Source organism: Ammospiza caudacuta, chromosome 18 (genome assembly GCF_027887145.1).
Source record: "Ammospiza caudacuta isolate bAmmCau1 chromosome 18, bAmmCau1.pri, whole genome shotgun sequence".
Taxonomy (NCBI): Eukaryota; Metazoa; Chordata; class Aves; order Passeriformes; family Passerellidae; genus Ammospiza; species Ammospiza caudacuta.
The window spans coordinates 5,652,666-5,671,491 of record NC_080610.1 but is presented as its reverse complement, the minus strand read 5'-3'; the positions used below and the strand labels follow the sequence as shown (position 1 = coordinate 5,671,491).

The window sequence follows — 18,826 nt, the reverse complement described above, 5'->3', positions numbered from 1 at the left end:
CGTTAACCCTACCTGCCTGCGGCGTGACAGCCGCTGCCGCCCGTCAGTGGCAGGGGCACCGCGAGTCACGGCGGGAGGCTCTGGCTCCCTCTAGGCTGCCAAAGCCTTCACTGCCCGCCTTTAACTCTCCATTCCTCGCTGGAACTCCCCACCAGACCAGCGTTAATAGACAAAAAAAAAAAAAAATTAAAAATAAAGAATCTGTCTCCGTCAAGTGCCAAATCCCAAGTACAGGCGCGGGCTTTGGTAGCAGCTCCCTGAAGAGCCATCCTGACGCTGCTCCCAAGCAGGGAAGTGAGAAGAAATTCCATGAAACAGATGCTGCTCGTGTACTGCAGCTCCAAGTGCATTAGAATGAGATAAATGGGGAAAATACACTAATTAAATAGGTTCTGTAGTAAGCAGTTTCAGCCTACTGGAACTTACAAGCTCCAGAACATTTAAAATGTATGTCAGTATCACAGATTTATTAATTTCTTCTCTTTAATTGGTCATAATAAAAAATATAACATAATGCTGATACTTATGCAACATAAACATAATTTTGAAATATAGATTGTTGATTGGAATATGTATTTCCTTTAAAAAAAATCACTTAATATCAGGATAATGTCCAGCTACTCTTACCTATGTTCTTAATGATTAAAAACAGATAGGTAACAGAAAACAATTTGTAAATTAATTGCAAATACAAGCCTAAAGTTGTAGTTAATTCACAGCAGAGAAGGATCAGTTCAGGAGCAGTATTCTTTAGTTTCAGGACCTTTGCTGAAAGAACTCTGCACTTTCTCTCACAGAAGGGTTGCTGTGGGATTTTTAACACTGTTTTTGAAGGCAGACACTGTCTATGAGGTAAAGTAATAGAGAAAACAGCAAACTCTTCACTTCATCTGCAAAAGTCTAGAACATTTTTAAAGAGGTAGCAAAACCCAATTTAGCTACCTTTTTATAAGGGTACAAGCACCCTATTCTGTCCTCCCCAGAGCCTGCCAGATATAACTTCATCTCTGAAAGAGACACCTAAAGTCTTACTTCCCCTCCAGAAATTAGCAAAGAAGATCTTAAGAGTCATCTTCAAGGTCTTGTAATTAAAAACAAAGTTGTCCCTCTTACCAACAATAAGAATTGCTACTCAAACCCCATGCATAAAAGAAAATATCATTTAACTATGCATGCACATAAAAAGATGAAAAAGCACTCAGTGGGGGAACAATGGATGCACAAAGATAAAACTGAATGTGAGACAGAGCAAACCTTTGGGGCTGGTGGAAACTAGTTTAAAGAGCACAATGTTTTACACTACAGCCTCCTCTGATGTTTAATAAGATATGAGAACGAAGAAGAGAAATTGTGAATACTAGATTAAAAAATAATGAAACAATCCTTTGCCCTCAATTTTGCATTCACTAAAAACCATGACTAACAGTCCAAAATCTCTGCAACTCTGCAGTATAACTTTGTTACAATATTTGTATCAAGAAGTAGTAGCAACTAAAGAGAAAACTTGGAACAGTCATTTGACAAAAACACCTCTAGATGTTAAGTGGTTCTGAACTTGTCAACAGTGGCTGAAAATGGGAAGCAGAACTTCTGAAGAAGTTTCAGCTGTTGGACAAAAATATCACTTATGGGTAAGAGGGAATAACTGAGAAAAAAAAAAAGCTAGATCCACTCTGTCTGATGTTGCTAATTAATATGGTAGCTTCCTCATAGATTTTTTATTCTTTAGACTAAGGAGTCCTTTATCGGATGTCCAAATTAACACAGAAAAAACAGAGTAAATCTGAAATCAAGCTAAAACAGACAAGCAATTTTGTTCTCAAGGGTGGGTCACGCCATGGCATAATGTCTAGCTAAGTTATTATTTATTATTTCTTGCTTAAAATCAGAAAGCTGTCACACAACCATAGCAATTTCAGAACAAGATGAAGAATGGTAAATGCAAATACATTGATGTGCTTATCAGTTTTCTCTTTAAAGGAAAGGATCCTTCAGTAGAGGTCAAGAGAAGCCTCTGAGAAATGAATGTGAGCACCAAGCCATCACATCTGACAAGGTGACAAATTTGCACTTTTCTCAGGCTCACCCCAAAGTATTACTCAAGAATCAGTAAACCCAGTGCTTCTACTCTCACAAACTGGTTGGGTACAAAGAGCTCCTTTTGTCCCCGACACGTTACAACAACGTACATGTTCTGTTTACCATTTAAAGTATCTTGTGGAGAACTGCATGTTTTAAAAAAGCCAATTCCTTGCCTAGATACATCCCCACTTGTGGAAGGATGTAACCCTCTTCCATCTGTTCCAAAGAATGACTTTCAGAGGAAAAGGGGGTGTTGTAGGTTGCTAAGTTTAAGCGGAAAAAAAAAAAAAAAAGAAAAAGAAAAAAGGAAAAAGAAAAAAGGAAAAATCCAAAACCACCACACATACTCCAGTACTTTAATCAGTTTATAATTAAGATTAGATAAAGTGTCTCTTATGGAAAAAAGCCTTTTTTTTAAACTCTGCCTCAGTGTGTGTATTTATGACTGGTACAAAGAACATTGCCTTAACCAGGTCTTTCCATCCTTTCAAAATATTTTCATGCAAATTCAGAAAAGAGAGACTGCATTTCCCCTGGGACAGTGAAAGACTCAACTGAAATAGGAAACTTAAAGGCAATACAGAATGTTTCTTAAGGATAAAAATGTGTCTCTTCTTGATCTACAAGGTGATCTATAAATGCTTTCTGAGGAAAAGCATCCACACAGCCTTTTTAAATAGGTTAGGCATTCCTCTTCCTCAGGCTCTAACAGACCTATTTGAGAAAGTGTTATGAAAGAAAAAACAGACAATCCCAATGATGAAACTAAAGGAAATTTTTGCTAAGACTACTTATAAAAAATGCACTGTGCTTGTTCTAACCTATCATTACAATATTATCTTAACACCTTTAGTGTTTTGTCAAGACAATGATCCAACACATACATTTCTATTAATAAAAGTGATTTCCAACCTGCAGTGCAAGTGATGTCCACTTCAAGAAACAAGTCAACACATTTTTCTGAAGACAAGAATTTAAATGAAACACTACAATGTGTAACTGTTAACATCCTGAATGACAACATGGTGTTCATAAGGAGAAGTGTCTTGGATTTTTGAATAATGAGATTTGGGTCCTGCCTCTTTAACAGCAGAAAACAGTTTAAAAATCAGTCTTTAATACTTTCTCGAGTTTTTCTGTTTGCACAAGACAATAACTCTTGTCTTTTCATATATATAGTTTCCATGTGCAAGCCCATTCCATTTTCAAGACCTCTTGGATTGTAATTACAAAGCAATTCTTAAAATGAAAGGCTCTTTATGCTGATACAGATCAAAGTTTTCTGACCATCTCCCAGCTAGACTTCAGCAAGCAGATTTTTGATTCCAAATTAAAAAGCTGATGTAGTTTATGGATGTCAAATAACAAAAGACAACCAAAAACTCCCAAAATTATACAGAATGCAGCCTTGTTGCTGATAACTCAAGTATGTCATTCCCACATTCTCTACCTCTGATTTTAGATACTTCTTAGGTACTCAAATGGTTCTGTTATCAACTTTCTAGTGAAATACCTGATCATCACAGAAATATGCTTATTTCAGGTAAATAAATTCCAAAATACTTTCAGAAAATTCTTCAGTGAGTGAACAAAAACTTTTGAAAGTTTTAGTTTATTTTATTTTTGGGGAGGAAGTGCAATGGTATCTGTTTGCAGGTGGGTTTTTTAAATAAGCTTTAGAAGTCATTAAATAGCAGAAAAAAAGGCAGAGAGCAACAGAGACCAGAATTTCTGTGTGTTTCAGTATAATACTCCAACAAAGGAGAAAAATCACCTGTTGAGACAAATTCAGATAAACCTGACTTTAGGTTTAATTGTTTGATTCTGTTTCTGTAACTTAAGAGCTGCTTTTACAAATACATTACTTGGACCTCGGGAAGTTGGGAGCTTTTTTTAGAGGCAATGATCTTTTGGAAACGGGTTTACTAAAAAGTCAAGTGTTTCATAGGTTACCATAACAACAAAGTGTAACACTGAAAAGCCCCTTAATGACACATTCTTAACCATAATCTGTGTATTAAGAATGGCTATCCTGGAGCTCTCAGCATGATAATTAAAAACCTGCAAGGCAAAGGTACCAATTTTTTTCCCTACCTTGCTCAGCCTGAAATAGAAATTACATCACTGCCCTTATAGACTATAGCAAAGTCTGATTATACTGACACAGAATTTGTCCAACAATTGTGGATCAGAGTCACTTCAGTTGGGTTTAGGATCACCCAGCCCCAACACTCCATAACCTTAAAGTCTTTCACCAGATTAACTTGGGGTAGTGAGATTCTTTAATGTAAATCTAAATCCTATGACCTCTTCCACCACCCATCTTCTCAAGCTGCCATTTCTCCAGCTAAACACCTCTATCAGCAGAGGTCAAGATTAGAAAGAAACCTTTAGCTTTTAGATAGCTCAGGTCAAACCTGACCTAGGTTTTGAACAGAATGACAGAAAGACTGCTCAGAAAAATCAGCACAGGGAGAACCACTACTGAGAGCAAAGCAATAGGTGATACATTGAATCTGCTGCTTGAAGCACAGACACTGCTGTGTTTTGTGCTAGTTACAGTGGGGGTTTATCAAGTATGAGGTATAACAACAAAATGAGGGGTCAAAACTGCATGAAACCTCCCAGTAGGTAGGTGTGGATATTACAGGGAATGATGATGCAATCTGCTGGCCAGCTGCAGACAGAAATGGGATTTTTTTAAACCCCAAATGATTATTCCAACATTATAACCACACCAGGGCTGCCTAGTGGCTTGTCCATCAGCATCACTGCTGTCACACAAATTGGCAAAACGCTCCATTAACTCCTGCAGCTGTGTGAATACTAGACAGGCAATTGCCAAGGAAACACCAGAACATATGCTCACATGTCATTCTCCTCTCTATATCTGAGGCAACATGATATAAATGCAACACTAAATTCAGGAACAGAAACTGGTGGCTGAGGCAGGGCTCTAGGGAGAGAAGGCAGAGAGCACTGGGAAATGTATGCTAAAGTGATGAAAAGGGCTCGAGGCTCAATGGCTCTCAAAGGGCAGAAACAATGGAATTTAACAGAACAGCAGCTCCACAAGTTCAAAATTAATGAATCGACAGAAAAGTGAGCAAACAGTCTGTGGAGCTGACAGCTGAAGTGCTGAGATAGTCATCAAAAGGAGAAGCACTGGCTTAGCAATTTATCATGGAAAATGGAGCAGAATCATTCCCTTACAGCATATTTGACAAAAAACATAAGGCAGACATGTTGCTCGCCCAGATAATCTTACAGTCCAAATAATTTAAAATACTCTCCAACACAATCAGATCCCCACACAGAGATCACTGATGAACTGTGAAGTATTTGCTTTTGCCATGGAGCTGGTGCCTCAGTACTTCCAAATACCAAATTCCATTGCTTGCATAGTATTATAAACAGTTTTCTGCATAGAGAATTATCTGGTTCACTGGTTTTATTCTATTCCTGGTTGAATGAACAGATTTTTCACCAAAAAAAAAGCAATAATACATTATCCCCATTGACTTTGACAAAAAGCTCCAATGGCCCCTATGGCCACAGACATTTCATCACCTACTGGAACTACAAAAAACAAACCAACCTTAAGTAAAGTTGGTTCACAAGTTACAAAAGAGAAATGTGAAGATACAACAACAAGAAAAGATGAAGCCAAAATTTAGCAAACTGAAGTGGGAAAGGCCTGAAAAAAAATTCTGATGCCTTTTAATCTGAAGAAGGACATGGAAAGGATCATTTTGATTTTCCAGTCTAGTGCCTGCAGTAATATGGCAATTGCATCAGGAATTCATGTGGAGTTTAATAAAACATCCTCTACCTTACAATTTTTACCTGAGATGTTAACATGGCCTTTGCAAAAACCAAAATGAGCTGTTTTGTTAAAAACACCTGCTCCAGAAACCAGTCCTGTTTCGTTAGGAATAATTCAGATCAAACACTCTTTAATACTCATTGCATAAATTTTCCCAGTACCAAAAAACCCAGAAATTGTTTCTAAAAGCAATTTTATTCTACTTACAATTACGGATATTGTTCCAGTCAATTTTAGAAAAAAATGGATGGCAGCAGAGATCCTCATAACCCAGCCTTTCCTTCTGCCCACAGAGCAGGCTCTGGATCAGGTCAAGAAAGTCACTGCTAACTTTCCCATCCTCTGGGAACTTCAGAAATCTCTGCATTAGAAAGAAATGGATTTCTGCTCAGTAGGAAAACAGGCTCAGAACAGGAAGATTAAGTTTCATTATTCTGAGATATGTCAGGTACAAAGGATGAATATTTATAGCACACAAATAAAAGCATGGTGCATTTTATCCAAGTAGGCTTTTATATGCATTTACTGCAGTAAAGATAAGAACACAGGAACAACCATTCCCACCCAGGCAAATGGTATCCCAGGTCAGCACCTTGTGCTGAACAATGGCCAATAGCACACACAAATGGAGGAATAAAACAAGACATTTCCCCAGAAAATTCTCACAAACCTCCAAAGGGTGGGTCATAGCATTTTTTGAATTGGGAATGATGACACCTGTTACAAAAAATAACTTGACACCTATAATACCTATATAAATACAGCACAGTGCATATATTCCAAATATTTTATGACAAAGTAAGAGACATCCATAAACTTTTATGCAAAGCTGAGAAAAACAGCCTTTTTACTTGAGAACAGGGAAGGAGATCTCTCTACCTGGAAGTTCATGATGTTATTGAAAGTCTTTGCTGAAGTGCCCTCAGTGAAGGGAGACCTCCCATAGATCATTTCATAGGCAATGACTCCAAGGGACCACCAGTCACACTCAGGGCCATAGGAGGCTTTGCCATCCCCTCCCAGCCCTGTCAGCATCTCTGGTGCCATGTAGTCAGGTGTGCCCACAGGGAGCCTGGCATTTACCTGGGAGCAAAGATAAACCAAGTGAAATTACAGCACTTTCTGTTCAATGGCATCTTGGTAATAAAACAAAGGTTTTCTTTTTCCCCCCCCACTCTTTTTTTATTTTTTAAAAAAGACATAATTTTCAGCCCTCCATGTGAATTTTAAGAAAGTAATTTTAAGCAAAGCTGTTTAGCAAATAAGCACCAGGTTAAGAAAACTGCTGGTAACCAAAGGGATTTGTTTGATATATTTGATATAAAGAGTCAAATTATCAGAGCTAATTGTTACTATAAAATACAAACTACTAAAGTAGAAAAGTAGCATCCCAAAAAGCACAGAAATACTAAGCTGATGTTTGTTTTAACTCTGTTTCAACTAGTATTAACAGGGACATCATAGCTGAAATTTCAAAAATGGTCAAGTTCAGACAGAACTATTTCCTGCCCTCATTACATTCCCTGTCATCCTTTTTACCTAGTGTTCATGATCAGCAAAGTACTAAGATTTGAATTTCTGGACTGCTTAGAAAAGGTAATGCAGGAGCCAATGCTACAATCATTTTTGTACTGAGTGGCATAAAGAATGAAACAAAACAGCAGGCAGGCTAACACAAAAACCCATGAGTGACTGAAGAGATAGTGTGAACAAAAAGTTTCAAAGGAAAATGCAATGCAGAGAAGCACTGAAAATGTAAGAGTAGGGAAAAACAGGATATTAAGAATCACATTACAAAGAAAATGTTATGGAAAAATAAAAACTGTAAAACAAGACAGAAATATGGTACAGAACTTCATGTTCTCACTTAGACACATTTAAATTTTAAAAATTTTCAGTGGAAGTTGTGTGCAGTTACCAAAACTTACAAGCAACTTATAAAAAACTCCACTGATTTAGATTTGATGCAGTACTTTGTGGTGAGTGAAGCCCAGAATATTTAAATGTGACTCATTTTGATCAAGAGCTCCCCAGTCTTCAAAGTTATGTGAACTTGGTTACAACAGGCACGATTTTCATTCCAACTATGAATCCATGTCCCCTTTAAACACAGCATTGAACAGCTGTAAGAACTTGTAGAAATATGATTTTGTGCCCAGTGCAGCACCATGAGAAAGGTAAAGGTAAGTCTGCTTTCTTGTTTATTAATATTTTAATAAGTAAATATGTATTTGCTGAGGGCTGAACAAGATACTTGAGCTCATGCTTGAAAAGCCATTCACAAATGGAAAAACACAATTAGATTCCATAGTAGACAAGAAAGGCAGAAGAGAGAAGAGCAAGGTGTAATCAAAGGACAGATACTGAGTTAGTTTTCCCTTTTCAACTGGACTATCCAAACAAGGCACAGACAAAGTTGAAATCCACATTATTACCGTTTTGTTTACTGTCATTTTGGCAGCTGACCCAAAATCCACCAGTTTAATGTGTCCTGTTCTGTCAATAAGAACATTCTCTGGTTTGATGTCCCTGTAAGCCAGAAGAAAGCAATCAGAACCTTTCCAGACCATTCCCTACAGGCACACCCAGATAACAGGATATCCCTATTCAACCAAATGCATAAAGCCTTTCAAGTAGGAGTCTTTCCAAAAATTCCCTGTTTCCAAGCAAATATGGAAGAATTACAGCTCCCCTTATTTCATGGAAGGTTAATAAATATTGACAGTAGATGAAAAGATAAGGTGATTTTGCATCTTGACCACATTGTAACTGACTCACAGTCAAGTACCTTGTAGTTTTCTTCCCAAATTCCCTCAGAACTTATTCTTCACATCTTCCAAATTCAGCTAGTGACCTTGCATTAGAAAGCCACAGCCCATGCTCTAAGTGCAGCCATTACAAGCTCTTGGAACATAATATCCATCCACACCCTCAGAATGGAATAGTTTTTTTAAATACCATTATGATTTGGAAATGCACACAGTAACTGTCTCCAAGCCCTGAGAGAAAACTCTGTGATATTTAACTACTCCAACATCCTATACTGCCCTGTTCACCAATCAGCACACAACCATTTTTAACAATTACATTAATTCCCCATAGGATTTGATGCCAAAAGCAGCAATCCATGGAAAATATTTAAATTTTTTATAGGGCAACATTGAGGCTTCTTTTTACTGAGCCTCCAGAAAAATATATGTAACAATCCTTTCTTGATATTGGTCTGAACTTTACATCAAAGTCAATGCCCTGAGCTACAATTATAGTTGGAAGTCTGATTAATTTTCTAATTTTGTCCTCTGACACAGCATGTGAAATACTGAAAGAGGACAGGATACAGAAGCACCCAAAGGAACCCTGACATACCGGTGGACATAACCCATCTGATGGACACTGTGAATGGCCAAAACCAACTCTGCAAGGTAGAACTGCACCATGCTCTCATCCAGCTGGTCCTCATATCTGTTTAAGAGTGACAGCAAGTCCCCTCCAGGCTGATACTCCATAACCTGCATACAATTTTAAAGGAATAGATATACAAGATATTCCATTCAACTCCCCGGTATGACACTGGGCATATATCAAACAGTGCAGGAAAATTTACAGAAAACAAGCACATTTCAACCATCACATTATTCTTTAAAATAAACCAACAACAATGGTGTTCAGTAGAGGAGAAAATCAAAAACTAGGCATTACCAAGTAGAGATTTTTCTTGTCTTGAAATGCATACTGTAATTGTGGAATCCATGGACTGGTGCTCTGAGCTAATATGCTGCGTTCTTCCTCAAAAAATGACACCTACCAAAAAAGTGTTCAGTTACATCATGATGAGAGGGAGTGAGAATACATTATAATCCCCTAGTTTTAGAAAAACTTGGCACACATCACAAAAAAATTACACAGAAATCATTAAGTGCTGTTTCCTGAGCAAGTGCCATGTGAGGGTAGCACCATACTTTGCTTTCTTGTCAATCTGGGCCCAAAAAGGGTAATTTTAGTCGGGCTCCATTTCTCCTAGCCACAAACAATGCTGAGGGATATCAGGAGCAACCTTGGTGCACCATGTATTGGGAACAACTGATGCAGATATTGTATAAATTCATGAGGTCTCTCATGGAGTATCTCTGTCCTACTTGTCATCTCATGTCAGCAAAGATTAACTTCTGTTTCTCACCAAACTATGAGAACAACCTCCATTATCCCTTTTTTAAGTTTCCAAGTAACACATTCCTCAAGCTAGCGAGAGGCTCTCCATAAAAATCCAGTCACCACAGTTTGCCTTCACACCCACTCCTGACATTCTACTTTGCTCTTTAAAATTTAAAAAAAAAACAACTTAATGAATAGATTGTCTGAAAATTCAAACCATCTTCAACAAGATCAATACTGATTCAGTGTTTTCATCATCTGTTTTTCTTTTCTTATAATTACATGGGAAGCTCTTTACAACAAGGGCCATGTTTTGGTACCTGAGGATGGCACCTCATCCAACAGACCCACAGACTGTCACAATGGCTTTTAAACACAGCAAAACTACACACAAATTTATTGCTTCACTCAAACGCAGGATGAACTTTCTCAAGATATATTTTTAACTCAGTTCTAATTATAGTGACAGAAAGGAAGTGTTCAACAAATTGCAATTTATCCTCCTAGTCTCATCAGAGAAAAATATACATACGTGCTCCTGTGCCAGCAAGGACTCCTTGCTCATCACCTTCATGGCATAGACATCACCAGTGACTTTCTCCCTCACTACTTTGACATCTGCAAAGTGACCACAGCCAACCACACTCTTTACTTCAAAGTCCTTCACACTGGGTTGCAGTTCCTTTAGTTCAGCGATAGCCTCTGCATCTATAAAAATAAAATACTTGTTTTTACATTTGGCAACTGGCATTTCATAAAAAAGAGACAACATAGAAACTGGGGAATAAAATTTAAAAAGCTCCAGCAAACCAAAACCAAAAAAAATCCCAACATTCAGTTCCAGATTCTCAAGAAATGTTAAATCTTTCCAGAATATGCTTCTTAAAAATAACAGCATGCATCAGAACTAGAAAAAGACTGTATCAATGCAGAGTTAAGTCTGAAATATGGTACATACAAAAGGATCAGGAAATGCTAAGACAGTTCCCATGGCAACCATAATTCTGTCCCATTCATAACATCAGAGCCTGAGAAGCTCTTTGGTTCCTAATTTCTTTCCAGCCATCCTTTATCAATACAAAGTATATTCTCTAAACATGAGGGCTTTACCCAGCAAGTTCCAGTCCAGGGGCAGGGTTTGCTCCTCTGCCTGAGGGAGGCACCAGTCTATTGTCTAACAACCAACCACAGGCATTTACTGCAGATATTCAGCTCAAGTTTCCCACTGACTAGTTCCAGCCAGCATGCACTGTGATTATCAGTCACTCACAGGAGATTGTTCTAAAAATTCTTCAAACTAGCAGAAAATTTCTGTCTGCTAATAATACTACAAATCATTGGGTGGAATTATAATGGGGGACACAAGGTGTTACTTGAAATCCAATGTGTTTCTGCTACATTTTAATGGAAAAATTGATGGAAATTTTCTTTGCTCTTCCTCAAAAGGATTCTGGGCACATTATCAATAAAATATTTACACCTTTAGGACCTGCATTTCTGAAGCACAGAAATACTTCTTTACAAGTTACACATGCAGAACTTTGGTAACACATGGAATCCAAAAGGTATTTTGAAAGAGCCAGAGATTACCAAGTTTCTCTCTCAAATCTTTTTTTCTCTCAGAGTCACCACCCTGCTCTAAACTTCTGACATCCTTCTGTGGTGCACACTCAGAGCTTTGCTGTAGCCAGTACTCACTTTCCAAGAAAGCACCTCTTCAAATATAAATACAGTACAGACTAAGAAGGAGGCACATTTGAGTCACAGCACTTCAAAAGCCACTTGCATTTGATCTTCTTGGACCTGAACAAATCCTTACCAAGATTGCCAAGATCCCCTTTGCAGAGTTGAGTCTGCCAACAAAGAATCAGATGCTCAAAGTCCTGGGTTACAATCAAAGCAACTAAAGCATTACTCTAACATCCAGATTCTTAAGAACTGTTTTATAAAGTGACACCTGAAAATTAGTGTAAACAAACTTACACTTCTTGACAAAGTTGCCAACATGTTTAATTTTCATTAAAGCAGGGTTTCTGCATTCTTCAAAAAGAACAAATAATGAATCAAGGATGCCTTCCCGGGAGAGAGGAGACATCTGCTGTTGAGTCACAAAGAGTGGCTTCCCCTGGAAAAAAAAAGCAGCAACAGCAGATGGAGTCTCAGACAACAATGAAAAGCCTCAAATCAATAACAGATGTATAGAGCAGATAATATATATCCATTTTAAAATCACTACTTCAGAAATTAAGCAAATGATACAGAAGTGTGATGTAAATATATCAACTCACTAAGTCCATCTGTAATAGCTGTTACAGGTATTTTTCTTGTAGACAAAGCAATCCTTTAAAGTTTCAAGCAACTAAACTACCAGTCTCAAGAAAGCTGTTATTCAAATTTTAACAATCTATATCCTCCTGATGACTCTGATCTGACTGGCTTTTTCCTTGACACTGCATCATGCAGGTCTTTCCATGGTACAAACAATTGGAGAAATCAGCATCAACAGTAGCTCTGGAAGGAAAAGCTGTTGGACCTCAGATGATGAAAAAGCAGCCCCTTAGGTAAATTCATCTTGGGACAAACCCACAGCTTCTTCACTCATGAAAAAAACTAAATATTACAGAAAGCAATATTCCATATTTAAGTGGAAAAATCTATCCGGTTAAAACATCAGCAGATGCACAAAACATTACAGCAGTTCCTATCAACTGAATTTTGTGCAAACCAGGTGCACCTTGAGCTTCACCTAGTTACCCCAAAGAATAACACAGGCATGGTTTCAGCACCCAAACAAGCAAAGCTGTATTTTGAGATACTGGAGATCAGGACAAGAACAAAACCAGGATCAGCCTTTCCCAGGCCAGATGTCCTTCACCTGAAAGAGCAGATTTAGCCGAGACACTCGGCTGGTGATGGGCTCCATCGGTCCTGCCTCGACTGGATTTCGGGCTCCACATTTAAACTTCAACATCTTTAGAGCTTATCTCATTGAAACAAGCACCTGAAAAAGTGAACAGGGACATTCAGGAAGCACTTGGCTGGCTGACTCTAAGTAAAAAACATGCATGAGGGGGGATGTAATCTAAGTAACATCTACTTTTCCTCGGGGACAAAATTTATAAGTTTAAAGGCTGGGAGCACCCCAGCAATAAAGTGGGGAGAAGCACAGAAGCAATTACATTGAAGAAGACCCTCCGAGACCATCCAGTGAGCGAACCCCACCGTGCCACCTTCCCTGTGGCACTCAGCACCTCGGCCAGCCTTTCCCTAAACACCTGCAGGGACAGTGACCCCACCGCCTTGCAGGGAGGGCACGGAGCCCCCCAGACCCCGGAGGTTACAGCGGGCGGACCCGGGTTCCCCTCAGAGCTGCCCCATCCCAAGCTCCGATCCCACTCAGAGCTGCCTCATCCCGAGCCCAGGGTCCCTCTCAGAGCTGCCCCATCCCGAGCCCCGGGTCCCTCTCAGAGCTGCTCCACCGCAAGCTCCGTTCCGCCCCTCAGGGTCGCCCCGCTCCCGGAGCCCCCTGGGTCCCCTCAGTCCCCGCGCGCTCCCCGCTTTTACCGCCGCCAGCGTTTGAACGGCGCGATGGGCGTGGGGCTGCTGACGTCACTTCTGGTACCGCGGAGCGGGCCAATCGCAAGCCGGCGGGGCCGGAAGCTCTGCCTGGGTGTGGCGGCGGCCCCGTGAGGGCGGGAGCGGCCGCGGGCTCTGAGGGGACCCTGAGGGGACCCTGAGGGGACTCTGAGGGGACTCCGGTGCCGCGGGGCTTCCCCAGCTCCGGAGGGAGCACAGGCAAGCCTTCGGACACCGCTGGCGCTGCTCTGCCCTCACGGGTTTGCTCACGCTTGTCGAGTATTTCACGTCTTTTTGTTTGTTTGTTTATTTTTGTGCCGAATCGTAAAAGGGAAAAATGACACATTCCCAGTGGTTCTGAGTGGAGCTGGCTCAGCCCTACCCTAGACGTCATAGTTGGCAGCAGCTGCTGCCAGGTAGGGCAGCCAGAGGGGAAATGGAAAGCTTTTCAGAAGCTTTAAATTTCATTCTGTAAAATGCTTGTCTGACCTTTATGACCCTTTCTATACGGCCGTTTTATTCAGATACAGAGTGATTAACTTTAAAGTGAGGCACTGGTGAAAGGCCTCCAGCTCGGCAGCCCTGTGTCAGTGAGGCGTCAGCAGAAGGTGCAGGGGGATGCGGGATGAGCTTGTGTAAGGAGGGATCCGATGGATCCGTGCGGAGATATCCGTGGGACATCGGCAGGGACCACTGCTGAGACCTGCAGACATCGCAGGGCTGCAAAACACAGCCCCTTGTCAGACAGTGCCTGGGCAAGATTTAATCTGGTAACAGAAATCTACGTGGTGTGGCCCTTAAAAGTAATCGTGTCGTATGTTTGGTCTCTTACATTCATTTTAATGATACTAATGCTGTTTTGGCATCTTGCTGATTAAGTAATGCACTCATGGATTTATTACAGTTGACTTCCTACAAATCATTTTACATATTTGTGCTTCCTTTCACCTCCCCCAGTCCACCCCTGGAACACTGACATATTTGTGGTGTATTTCTCATCTGAAACTTACATAGCTGGGTTCATTTCAAGTTACAAAGCCTGAAAGAGTTTTTAAAATCTAATTTATCATCCACTACCTGCACTGCCAATTTGGTTTTGGGCTCCACTCAGGACACTGTGACTGGCTGTGTCTCATCCACATCCGCATTTCCCAGGGAGATCAGCTCTTAAATAGAAATGCAGTAAAGAGCTTCCTGTGCATGAACTGGGCAATTGCCATGGTCGTGCATTTTAGTAAAATGCCACATCCTCCCCTGATATTGGAGCCCTGCCATGTCTAAAGGTGCTCTATCCTAGATTTTGAACAAGCCTGCCATCCAAACTAAGAGAACTTCAGGCTCCTCTATCCAGCCTGTCTCCTCAGCAAGTATCATTAACCCGCTCTGTTTTAACTGCCAGAATTACTGTTAAATATCCCCACTGTTTCTAATTCTCTGGGGATATCACCATATCTGCACATCAGTTTGGATTTTAAAAATGGGGGCAGCAGAAGACCTGGGTTGTCCTACACACTGGGACAGGAGATGGCTCATAAAGGGTCCCATCTCATGTACATGAATGCTCCCCTTTCGCTTCAGAACATGAACACTGGCTCTGGTGTCCCACACAATATCCCAAATTTCACCAGCCAGGTGAGCTGCTTGGCTGGACCACAGGCCTCTCTCAGCTCCCCAACAGGTTCAGCAATAGCTTCGGTTTACTGATTCACAGTAAATTAATTTCTAATTATTTTTTCCAAATAAAGATTTTTTTTTAGTGTTTGCAAGCAAAGAAGCTGGCTCTTAAAACCCTTTGGGACAGACACAGTTTTCCTCATCATTTAGATGAGGACTCAAGTTAGATTAGTTCCCTTTAAGAAAGCCTTTAAATGCATATTTTGCTAGAAGCAGCCCTGTGATTCAAGATCACATACTGGTTTTTTCCTTCTTTGTTGCTCTGTAGTTAGGTAAACAGGGAAGTCTAGCAGCAAAATGAAATAGTAGCATAAAAATGCAGTTGCACTAGAACTGTTATTAAATGGTGAGAAAACAACTGAAGTGGCAGATGAGGGGAGGAGAAGAGAAAGAAAAAACCTGCAGTTTCAGTGCTAACACCTCGATACCCATCTCTACTGTCTCAGGTAAAAAAGAAATACATACCTGTTCAGGAGAACACATATTTTCTTTTTGTTTAAGTTGAAGATCTGAAGCTTTCAAAGTGAAAGTGATGATTCCTTCCTACCTTTGATATTTTTATCAAGAGGAATCATAGTGCACCAGTCCTTTGTAACAGCCAAATTATGGATCACTCCTTGAACTTGACAACTGCTCCTAGGTACAACCTCACTTAACTGGAAGGAGCAGCAGCAGATCTGCAACTGTACAAAGCAAGGGCTCATTCCTACTATTAAATTAAATTAATAGGTTGTTCAAAAGTGCAACAGCATAAATAGCACTCTGATTTTCCCTAAGCAGGTCCCAATATGGTGCTCAACATGTTTTGACATCTCACCATGCACTGAATTGGTTACCATCTGTTTGAACATTATTTTATTATAAGAGTTGGGGTTTCCCTTTGTTTCCTTGGCCCAAATTCTCCTCCCTCATGCTGCTGCATTGTGCTCCAAGGTGACTGTTCCCAGGATTGCTTGTCACAGTAACATCCTTCAGGCTTGCCTGAGGTCTAAAATACCCTGTAAATGTAGAGGTAAACGACCAGGCAGGCAGGTACTCCAGGTTTTTGCCAAGAGCCTGGTGCTCAGATCCTCATCCTAACTAACCTCACCATATTTTAATGGGCACAGAGCTGCCAAGTCCCCCCCAACACCATCTGGCTGTGAACTTCTGTATTTACAGCAGCATTACTTGGAAATCTCTTCATCTGTGGAGCACTGAGCACTCGTGCCTGTGCCCAAGATGCTGATGAATTTATATATGCTCAGAAAACAATAAACAGGGCTTGTGCTATCACAGTGCTAGGAGCTAAGGATGACCAAAATCTGGGGTTTTGTCCTGCCTTGCAAATCTTTCCAGCTCTGTTCTTTCCAAATTGTGATGCTGCACATGCAGATGGGTCTGCAGCCAAGGCTCCCAGGGGATGTGGATGCCAGAAATAAATCATGCTCTTCAGCAAGGCCTTTACCATAGCTAATCTATATGTCAATCTATAATTCTATATGAAAACAAAAAATGAATTTGCCTTTATCAGCTCTATCCCTTCCTCTAACTCACCAATATTTAAAAGAGGTTTTAATAAACCAAGCTCTTTTTCAGCCCTAGCCCTGATCACACCTGGGTTACCACTGCATGTTTCAGAATAAAGGGTTTAACTTGGCTGACTCCAATGCTGTCACAAACCCTTACTAAGTGTAGCTCTCCCCACTGCTTAATGGGACCTAAATAATTCTTAGGTTCCTGACACATTTTGTTCCACTTTCTTTTCCCAAACTATCACAAATTATCCAACCTGACATAATAGTTGTGCACACTACAGGGGATGGGAATATTTGCAAAACACAGATTTGGGAAGAAGAGTTATGGAAGAGGGAAGTACATTCCTTATCAAATATATGAAGGCAAAGAGAAATAATCACCAGGAAAACAATTACTTTGTCTTTCCTTCTGCAGTATTTTTAATTTCCTCCTGAGAATTTTTGGAAAAAGACCACTCTGCTGTCATCCTCCTGGGATAAGCAAAAAGGAAATGAAACTTTAAAAGACCTGAAAGGCTGTTTGGTGTTTCTTCCATAGACTTTCACTAGAAGGTAGGCACAGAGATAATATTCTTCAAGGTTATTTTGACTAAAATATTAAAGGTCTTTTTTGTTTGTATTATTAATATGCTAATAATTGTATTATACAAGTGCTAATGTTCACTGGGGGTTTTTATGTATTGCTTCTATTTTCTTTATATTTACAGAAGTAAAATCCATTAAAAGAGTTTTTAAAACACATCCTATTAGATACATAGTTGTCATCTCCCTTTTGATTTATTCATAAAAATGCAAACAGACATATGTGGTGATGCTCTTCAGACCAAATCCCAGTGCTGAGGGTTCCTCATTCCAGCACTCACTGCTCAGTTGTGACCACACTCTCCTAACACAGCCATATGTTTGAATTTCCCTGTAAGCCAAAACTTAATCATGATAAATTTCTGGTGTGACCAAAATGAAATAGTAACAGAATTGGGTCACTAAGAATCTTTATGTGCAAACTGAGCATTTAACCTCATGAAAGTGAAGTGCTTTTTTAAATCCTAATTGTCTTCTACATTTTTTTTATATTTTGCCTAAAACAAATCCCTCATTACTTTCCAGAGAAATAATTTATTAACTTACAGATGCAGTGAAAAGCAAATGATATTTTAGATATCTCATCTTCAGGCTTCCTTTGTGCTATCAGAGGAACATCCCTGATTCCACAAAAATTATTTTATAGAAAGCAATTTATTAAACCTCCCAATCTGTCAAGAGACATGAATATTGATGTATTCACATTAACTCCTGGAGCTGCTGAAAACTGCATTTGTCATGACTTAATAGGAATTACATGTTGCACAGCAACAGGTGACAGGAGCTTAATTAAAGCAAAACTGATAAAGTATCTGAGGCATTATAAAAAAATGTTTTGTTTTAAATGTCCTAAGGAACCACTTGCATGTTTTCATTGATGGGAAGGGAAGGCAACTCTGGTTTACAAGATAAAACCTAGAATAGGACAGGGGCTGCTTATCAGATGGCAACTGCATCTAACATAACACTCAATTACTCTGGAATTTACATAGAATAATCATGTAAAAATGGCCATATCCAGATATATTTTATTCAGATTACAAGAGAAAAAAAGAACAGCAATACCATTATGATGAAGAGACAGAATTCTTTTGAGAGCACAATTAAACTTATTATTAAAATTTAATCATATGTTGGTCCTAGGGTGAATTAATTCTAGATGTTCACAGCAGGACTCTTTTCTTTGCCTTAAATCAACAAATCCACAGAAAAGACATCCTTTCCTCAACTACAGCAATAATTAGCTTGTTTGTGGGATGGGGCATCAGTGCCCAGGTATTTTGTTACAAAAACAAATACCGTCAGACTCAAGTATCAAAATTAAGTATGAAAATAGATTAAACAAAATATGTCTGTTCAAATTATGCCAGCTTTTTAAAAGAAAACAAACCCAGTCTTTACTAACTCTAATGATTTA

General features: G+C 39.6%; 1 protein-coding gene across 2 annotated transcripts in view; it reads right to left on the bottom strand.

Moving 5' to 3' along the window:
• The window catches only part of CIT (citron rho-interacting serine/threonine kinase), a 68,351-nt gene extending 55,018 nt beyond the window's left edge, over positions 1-13,333 (bottom strand). The window contains exons 1-9 of one of the 2 annotated variants that reach the window (XM_058816422.1): positions 13,240-13,333; positions 12,936-13,061; positions 12,044-12,185; positions 10,593-10,768; positions 9,608-9,709; positions 9,275-9,417; positions 8,344-8,437; positions 6,788-6,991; positions 6,116-6,269 (exon numbers count right to left, since the gene is read on the bottom strand). In XM_058816422.1, coding sequence (XP_058672405.1) covers positions 6,116-6,269; positions 6,788-6,991; positions 8,344-8,437; positions 9,275-9,417; positions 9,608-9,709; positions 10,593-10,768; positions 12,044-12,185; positions 12,936-13,031 — 1,111 coding nt within the window. In that variant the 5' untranslated portion in view covers positions 13,032-13,061; positions 13,240-13,333. Of the gene's footprint in view, positions 1-12; positions 23-6,115; positions 6,270-6,787; positions 6,992-8,343; positions 8,438-9,274; positions 9,418-9,607; positions 9,710-10,592; positions 10,769-12,043; positions 12,186-12,935; positions 13,062-13,239 lie in introns of those variants that run through there. The other variant, XM_058816423.1, reaches the window with a different exon arrangement.
• Between the last annotated feature and the right edge of the window lie 5,493 nt (positions 13,334-18,826).